Genomic DNA, 9,084 nt, shown 5'->3' on the forward strand with positions numbered 1-9,084 from the left:
TCTCGAAAGATTTCGGGACGAGACGAGATCGAGACGAGACCAACGCCATCTCGTCTCGACAAATCTCGGTCGAGACGAGACGTCTCGATACATCAAAAATTTAGAAATTTAGCAGCAAATTCTCCGTCCTCTAGCCTTCTGCAAGGAGCGAGCAGCTTTGGGAAATGCAGTATCCTTCAAAAATTTTTTTTAGAGACAATAGATAAAACGAATAATTATGATCAAAACTTTAACCAATCTGCAAATATTCTGATTTTTACGTAAAAGACACTCAAATATGACACTAACTATATAACTCCAATTATAAATTGTATATACTGCGGGTAACGATTCCTTCGTATCCATATCCCAAGCATTCTTTGTATATGTAGTAACATAAGCTATGACGGTTACGAGTCATTCAGGTATTTCATGTTAGCCTTCGTAAGCTCGTAACTACGTTCATAAGCGATGGGTAGTATCTTAGCATTGGTAAATACAAAATGCATAAAAGATAGTATTAGTGAGGGCTCTAGCGACGAGTAATTAATCACCACGATATAAAAGATACAGAAAGAGATGTTCCACGTCACTCACAGATGGAGTAGGAGTTAACTCTGCGAGTTTGCCATTTAGTTTAACATTGAGGGCCTCTGGCGACCTCTCGTATGTGACGTGGAGAGTCACCCCCCTTACTTGCTTAACAAAGGGCAGAGTGCTTCTTCTAATTCTTTATATTCTATGTTCATAAGCCTGCGAAGATCATCTTACGAACCAAAAATTTGACTTATCTGGGTAAAAATCACATACAAGAGATATTGGTACGTTTAGTCAAAAGGTCGTAAGGTTAGTAAGTTTACGTGTTTACGTACTAACGAAAATTGACGTGAAATGACTCAATGGAAGCGTCGTAAAATTTTGTCGTCCCGTTACTAGCTTACGATTAAGATTTATCCTTTATTTTTTTGTGTAAACTACTAGTATGTAGTTTACTATATAAGGAATACAAGGCCAATTAATAATATTCTAAATATTTGCAGTTTGTGTATTTGTATTTTGTAATTATCTGAAGAATACAAAAGATATTTTGAAAAACATGGATGAATGTCGAGACATCTCGTCTCGACCGAGACGAGATTCGAGACGAGACGAGATGACAAAATCGTCATCTCGTCTCGTCTCGATTACTTCGTCTCGAGTCACTTTCGAGACGAGACGAGACAAGGCAATCTCGTCTCGTCTCGTCTCGTGCCGAGCACTACAGTTAACTTATCGACGTGGCAGGAAACGTCGTGGTTCCAATTATAAAAAATACACAAGGATATGCTGAGGACATGCATCTACCTACTCGAAACTCTTGTATTTCAATCCAACCTACTTAATTCTTCCATTTGTAAATCCACACCCATATAATTACCTTGAGTTTTTAATATAACTCGCTAGATAATCCTGGTGTATTTTGAAAAACGTTCAATTTTGAGAGAATGAGCAATTACATATTATTATGCTAAATAACATTATGCAAACTTGCTGTTTACATAATTGGGAAGCATGCAAAATGATATTATACGATAAAGGTGATATGCAAAAAAAATATGCAATTTCTCCGAAACTGAATATTTGAGATTGAAGAGAAAAGGTAAATACTAACTTTTCAAACCTAAAATTATTCATTTTTATATGCAATAAAGTCTTCATTTTGTAAAAAACGCATGGAGATAAACATGTTACGAATTTGCAATTTGAATACATGAAATATGCGAAAGTTCATAAACACAAATTTAACTTCAAACCCCTCACTCGAAAATGGGTCGTTAAGCTGACACCTAATCAGTAATGTAGAAACTCATCTACTTCATGTCAGTAATTTCCCATTAATTTCGTCTTTTACTTTAAAAAATGTGACAAATTAAGCTGCTTAATACATCTATATTATAAACTGGAAATGTTTGTCTGCAACGGAAGCAAAATAATTTTCCGTGACGGAAGTGAAAGTAGAGAAAGCAATAATATTAATTGGTGGAATTTTTAACATCAAATTCACTCTCGCCCGGCGGGAGACGGGCTTATACGCTAGTATATAATACATATATAAAGTATGTAAATAAATATATTAAGGTTCTCTTACATCACTTGCTCCTTGCTGTGATAATTGAGCTCTACTAGTCTTGCCCCCCACGTGGTGATTTCCCACGTGGCATCATTCCATGACACGAAGTCCAACTGTTTCAACATCCTCCCTTTCTTGTCGTACGCCCAAAGCCGGATTCTTACTGGGACCCCTTTCCCGTCCACTTCGCCGCACCCTTGGCCTTGGTACAGGATGCCGCCTCGCGACCCCTCCGGGTTGTCCATCAGCCAATCCACCCGCTCGTAACGGGACCGGTTGTTCAATCGAGAGATTGAAGTCCCCATTCTGAGTCTTGTTTTCTAAAATATCACGTTAATTGGTACATTGTTTTTAAACAAAATTTGCAAAGTGACAGATTTCGCGAAAAAATTGCTAACCTTTTTATATATTTCTGTGGTGTTAACAGTTTGAAGCTGAATGTAAAACTAATCCTGGCAAGTGTGTCGTGGCCTGTTTTATGTTACAGTATAGCACAGTATTTATTCCGTTCAAGCACTTAATCAATTTGGAGATAGTAAGATTATGTAACTTATCTTCAGCACGTGTAAAGTGTTCAGTGCATATACATACATATGTAGTATTGCCTTATGCATGCATGCATATCTACATAATATGTATGTAACTTGGGAGACATTTATTATAAATTATACCTACACTAGTGTAGAAGCCCGTCAATCGACGTGCAAAATAGGCCCGTCGATAAGCCCGTGGCCCCAACATTAGTGAAGTTAGCCTCTCCTGTTCTCTCTGCAGAGTGGAGAGAGAAAAGGAGAGGCTAACTTCTCAACTAAGCCACCGACCCAGCCAGCAGCGATACACTCGCCTGCTTTATATAGTTTAGATATGTACGAGGGCTGCATAATACTTACACCAAATCAACCACCTTGTTACTGTATAACTCCGTGTAGTAAAAATTCCAAAGTCGATTATCTAGCCAGGGATCATACTTCACGCTTTATGCAGGTGATAAGTCACTTATCATAAGTGTAAACTTTTAACGCGATGTGAAAGTTTCCTTTTTGGCTTTTACATATCACATCTTTTCTGATTCTTTAATTAAATTTAATCTTTGTTGTATTATGTATTTTACTGTGGTTAATACAGTTTTTTTCCTGCAATGTCGACTTATGTATGTAGTACGAATTATTTGGTCCAAGTATGTCCTGGGGGTAAAGAGATCTACGAAGGTATGAACATTTCAGTGTGTTAGTGTAGGATAGATCGTGAGTATAGGTAGTTAACCATCACACTGGAAGGTTGATTTCGCATTTATTTCACGTTTTTCAAAATCAAGTTATAAAATCATTTGATGAAATTCTCACCTTGACGAATTAAATTTTGTTCACTGTTGGTCATTAAGTCTTCGTATTAAGTAATAATTAAATTTATATATATAATTTATCTAGCTAATTTATTTCGAATTTATGATAATGGTTAATATTCCTGTAATTATTAAGAATAACTAAAATGCTAAGAAATTCAAGAGGAAGTAATATCAATTTGCCCAATTTATATGATTAATTTAAAAATTTTCAGTATTGATGTGACATTAATTTGTATGTATTCCCCTCCCTAATCGTAAGTTGGATAACTTGCCATGGTTGCAATTCCACACATGTTACCAGCGTATCTTGCCAACCGTAAGTATCCGTTCTCACCCCACGAAGTTCCCCAGGAGTTCTTCACAGTCCGGTATAAGTTTCCACTCGAATCCTGCCCATATCTGCAAAGAATTTTTATTGTTTATCTAGATAAGTAGAAATTTCGAAAGAGGGTTGCTGGGCTTTTCATGGTCGATTTACATCTGGGAATAAGTGACTTACCCAACCACTAGGACGGCATGATTCAGGCTAGAACTGGAACATGCGGTATCATTGAATATTCCGGACGAGTAATATTGTAAATATCTTGCATCAATCGCAGCAGAAATCTAGACATTGGAACATTAAACAAATTTAAGTTTTAATTATTTCTCGGTATCAATCTTCTTCTAATTACGGGAAATTTTGTTACAAATAAATAATATTGGGAGAAATGCAAAGAGCTACCCGACTGCGCTATGTTCGTGCATTTACATATATGCAGTTGGCTGCGGATTTTGTATGTCAAAATATGCAAATTATAGACTTTTATTAACTCCCTACGTGGCAGTCAAGTAAGGTTTCAGAATTATACAATACAATAACCACTATATAGTTTTATTGGCTAAGTTCCTGATACTCAAAAATTCAGTGAGCAAAAACCGTTTCGTGAAGATGCAAGTCATGCTGACTTTCTAGAACTAACTCATTTCCCTAAATCCCAGGTAACGCTATAATGAGTTTCATTCGAAACTACAGCATCAAACGCACGCGAAAATATCTTCAGAGATTTTTCTAAGGAGAATTTTGTAATTGGATTTTCTTTACGTTTAGGTATTTAATTTCCACAGGAAATGAACGTCAATCATCGATTGTATTTCGTCTCGTTTCACCCCAGCCATCGATTTTATTTACTCTCATTTCATACCAGCCATCGATTATGGGTTATTCCAAAACATAAAATTAAATAGCTCTATTCGTTCTCGAGTTTTTCTGCTGATAGACCGTCGGAGACAGAGACAGACAGGCGGACAGACAGAACAAACGCTTCGCATAAAGTAGCTGAAGCTACTTAATGAGCAATAAGCTACCCAAATGCACTCATAACTCTTTCAAAGCTGCATTGGGCACCCGAAATCCTTACATTTCGTTTGGTTATTTAAACTTACCGGCCCAAATTGAACCACGGCATATTTCAACGATATCTCATTTCCATAAACAACTTCCTCGTAACCTGACTTGTTGTTCCCCTCTGTATGGGTAACTAGCTTGTGTCTTAATTCCACGGTTATCTATGACGTACATGAAAGCATCAATCATATAGCCGCCACCGCAGCCTGAGGTTCCATAACCTGTGGAGTAAATGAGCGATTATTTACTTTCCTGGAAATTAAGAGAAATAATTGACAAAATAGAAGAAGACCGAGATTCTTTGCTTTGCAGTTTTCGAATGAAATGGTGAACGATTTGAATTAAATTTGACATACACAAGTATGTATAATATCGTTATATGTATTTGTCATAAATATCATGCATTTTCACGATGTGACATTTATGATAAAAATTGACATGTGCCATTTAAATATGTCATGACGTTTATTCCCTGACACTGTGAAGCCATAATCATGGGATCACAAATCAAAACGAGTCCATCAATGCACATAAATATATAAATAGGACTCGAAGTAATTGATTTAATAATTTATCACGTACGGGAAGAACAGTCGATTAAATCCTGTTCCGATAAATTTAGCAATACTCCGGTCCTTTTTGCATGCGTACCCTCCATTGCTCCCGTCTACATGCATACATATTTACATGTGCATAGGAAAGGTATACTCTTTTCATGAGTACAGGATGAATCGGTAACACGTGAACGCGGGCGATCTTGAATTGCTCCGAAACGGGTTGGAGTTTCGGTTCCAAATTTTGAGCATAACGACATGTGATTGTTGACAAGGGCTGAGCAAAAAATTAGCTCTCTAGATTCAAAAATGACCCGACCATTGACCTTAGAGTAAGAGGGTACCATAAAAACACTTTCCAAACTTAATTCTTCGTACACATACATAAGTAACCACTTCAAAACTCAAGGACAAGTTTCGAAAGGCCAGATACATAAGGTACTTAAAAATGAAGGTCAATAACGACAAGCTCGTGCCAAAGGAAAACCATCATGCCTCAAACACGAGTCCGAAAAGTGCTAATTAGGCCCGTGCTTAAGAAAATTGACCTATTGACCTCTAAGGGCAACTCACCACCCCAGAGAGCAGTGGCACGTCTAACCAAAGTGTCAGAGACTAGTGTGCGTCGAGCAATTTAAATTTTGGGGCAGCCAAAAAGAAGAAAAATCCAAGTCAATCAGCTGACTGGGAAGCATAAAAAAAATAGTCGTATGACCTGCAAAAAAAATTTATGTGAATTACCTGACAAAAGATAAAAGTGGCTTTTTAGTGTCGTTGGATGAAGAATTATTTTCCTTACAAGATACCAACAGTCAGAGAAAAATTTACTATACAACCAAAGGAGAAAATAATTCCAGAAGATTGGCCATCCCGCACACGGAAAACTTTTGCAACAAGTTCATGGTGGTTGGTGCATTATCTGGTCGTGGTGTCCTCCCACTTATCAAAGTTCCACAAAAAGTGAAGGTAACTACGAAGTACTATATTGACTTTGTTTTAAAACCGGTTTTGGAGATTTATGTCTCAAAACTAAATGGCCAGGACACCATAAAAGTGATAGTTCATCACGACGCAGCGTCATCGCACACCGCCCTTTTGACCCAGGATTACGCCAAGGACTTAAAAGCTAGACTCGGGATAACAATCATCCAGGATAGTGAAATACCTATTAAGTCACCCTATGTAAGTCCCATGGATTTTTTCGGCTTTGGATATCTGAAATAAAATCTTTTCTCCGCCACCCAAAAACTTTTGACGGAGTTTGGAAAGTTTTGAGAGACGAGTGGTCAAAAGTTGACCTCGCCATGGTCAAATCAGTGTACAAAAGTTGAAATCACCGATGCCGACTTGTAGCTCGAGAAAAGGGCTTTCACATAAAAAATGTTCGGGACCTCCACTCCAGTAATTTAAGGTCAAAAACGTTCACGTGTTACCGATTCAACCTCGGTATTGTCAAAGCTTGACAAGCTGTGACAAACTATGTACAAGCTTAGCTAGTACATAATAGAGAGGAAACTTACTGCAGAAAAGCTCCAACATGAACCACAAGAACCTTGATTTTTAACCGGTGTCACATATCCAGAGGTTCTCCAATCAACGCTCACAGGCAAACGTGCCGTTGCCGCGGATGAACTTGCATCGGATTGCCCCACAACTCTTACATTTGGATGAGATGGAGCCTTAAACCCGTTCATTTTCGAGTTAAATTCTGCCGGTTCGAGATCAGAATATTCGTTCATGGCTGAAAGATAGAAATTATTCGAAATTCAGAAAGTTGCCGAGAAACTAATCGCAGAATTGGGTTTGAAACCGTACCAAGTTTATAGCTCATGTTTGGATTTGAATTGTGCGCATTTATTTGGTCCAGGGCGATAAGAAGAGCATTTTTGCGTTTAGCTTCGACGCTGGAATTGTGGTAATTTTTTGCGTATTTTATCTAGAATTCGATGTTTTTTTCTTAAATTATCCACATATCTATGGACTGGTCACTGATTGAAGGTGTCAAGGTTCCCCCTCCTTTTCCAAGCACTTAAAAACTAATTTTTGATATGTAAAAAAGCATGACAAATTGCAAATTTGATAAGATTTCTGAAACTGAAAACAGAATTTGATTATCTCTTTTCGTTAAAAAATGACAGCACAAAATTTAGAGGAAGTGCAAAAATTAGTTTGCCACTCGGTCAAATAAGTGTTTTTCTGGAATCGGAAAAAGGCTCCTGACCACCTCATTTTTCAAGGGATGCACCGGACAAAATTAATCATACACTATACAGATATAGGGATCGTGAAAATGCAAAATATTAAATTTGGCCTTGTCGACCTGTCCGTCAGCAGACCAAAACACGGACGAGAAACATGAAAAAACTTTTACAGAAAATCGCAACAGATCCATGAGGGTTGCACCCAGACAACTAAAAATTTCAAAAACCTATCTTCGCAAGATCATAGCCAATAAGTTGGGCTTCAAAACTTGCAACATTATAACCGCGCAAAAATACAATGCATATAAAAAATCAGGGACTAAAACAGTTTGTGGAAAACTTGTTGAGAAAATGTTGAAATCGACTCCCAGAAGTTTCTCGTCGTGGACGATGAAATCTACTACCTTGTTGACCTCGGAGCGTCAATCCTGTAAAGTTCTACTCGTGTAGAAGTAAAAATGACGTTCGTTCGAAAGATAAATTCAAAACCAAGGAAAATTTCCAATGAAATACATAAAATGGCTGGCGATCGACAAAAATCGGAGCGTCTCAAAGCCATTCGCTTCCACCAAGAATACGAACTCCGCAGTTTATTTGAAAGAATATATCACCCAGAGATTGACCCTTTCTATCCAAAACAATCGCGTTTTATTTTTGTCTGACATGGGTACGTGCTAGAATGCCGAAATTTTGAGAAGGTACCATCGAGAGAAAAAAACTGATTTCGTCAAGAAAAAGGATAACGGTCCAAAGGTACCTCAGTAGTGGTCCATGGAAAGATTTTGAATATTAATTTAGAAACAATATACTCGGAAAAAAGGGGGACCCAACAATTTCGAAAAATTTCGGCGGGTTATGGGGAAAACCATCATAGAAGTTACCGAAACAAGTGGCAAAGCGCCCATTAGGGGTGTTCGTCAAAGCCTTCTCTCCATCGTCATCGGAGATGTATTTCAACCATTGAACGACTGAAAAACTTCGGTCTGCTCATGATTAGTGCTACGCAAAAGTTTCATTACATTTGATTCATGCATTCATTTTTTGCAGGGCAAAATAACTTGACACTTTCAATCAGTGACCAGTCCATATTAAGACAATTAACATACATACGGGTTACAAATACCTTAAAAGCGTTCCATTTAACGGTATCCAAAATTTCTTTGGTTGTATTTCGGATTAATCCGACAGCCAGGTCACTTATTAACAGCTCGGCAAGCGCAACAGTTATGAAGAGACAAAGAAGTAACTTCATCTTGAGATACGGGAACTTTTCTGTGTTAAAATTTCTTCAAGCAAAGTTTGACGTCTTTAAAAAATATATTGAAGTTCGGAAAAGTTGCGAGTTTCTGAAGTAAACTGGTCAAGAGTAGTGATGACCTGAGAATGAGTTGGTTTAACTTGATGAAATCATTTTAATGAATTGAAGTTTAGTAGTTTGCAGAATTTAACATTTGACTTATCCTTAGGAGCGTGCGTACGGCATGTGATCGATTTTCAGGGAATTTTGA

General features: G+C 37.5%; 1 protein-coding gene across 1 annotated transcript; it reads right to left on the minus strand.

Annotated features, from left to right (window-relative positions):
* Window positions 1-3,340: 3,340 nt before the first annotated feature.
* LOC110856559 (cathepsin L) lies at window positions 3,341-8,800 on the minus strand. Its single transcript, XM_035857093.1, has 8 exons — window positions 8,700-8,800; window positions 7,191-7,279; window positions 6,896-7,116; window positions 5,400-5,488; window positions 5,070-5,073; window positions 4,860-4,982; window positions 3,934-4,040; window positions 3,341-3,833 (listed from the first exon to the last, which is right to left on the minus strand). Exons 2-8 carry the CDS (start codon window positions 7,204-7,206, stop codon window positions 3,683-3,685), a joined length of 711 nt encoding a protein of 236 aa, XP_035712986.1. The 5' UTR covers window positions 7,207-7,279; window positions 8,700-8,800; the 3' UTR covers window positions 3,341-3,682.
* Window positions 8,801-9,084: the final 284 nt, after the last annotated feature.

The sequence above is a fragment of the Folsomia candida genome, unplaced genomic scaffold (genome assembly GCF_002217175.1).
Source record: "Folsomia candida strain VU population unplaced genomic scaffold, ASM221717v1 Fcan01_Sc016, whole genome shotgun sequence".
Lineage (NCBI taxonomy): Eukaryota > Metazoa > Arthropoda > Collembola > Entomobryomorpha > Isotomidae > Folsomia > Folsomia candida.

Bases quoted from the DNA above. Each gene is read 5' to 3' on its own strand.
- LOC110856559 (XM_035857093.1), bottom strand. The intron at 5,489-6,895 runs GTAAGTTTCCTC...GTATGCATGTAG, and splicing joins CATGTTGGAGCTTTTCTGCA to ACGGGAGCAATGGAGGGTAC. The intron at 4,041-4,859 runs GTAAGTTTAAAT...TCCAATGTCTAG, and splicing joins CCGTGGTTCAATTTGGGCCG to ATTTCTGCTGCGATTGATGC.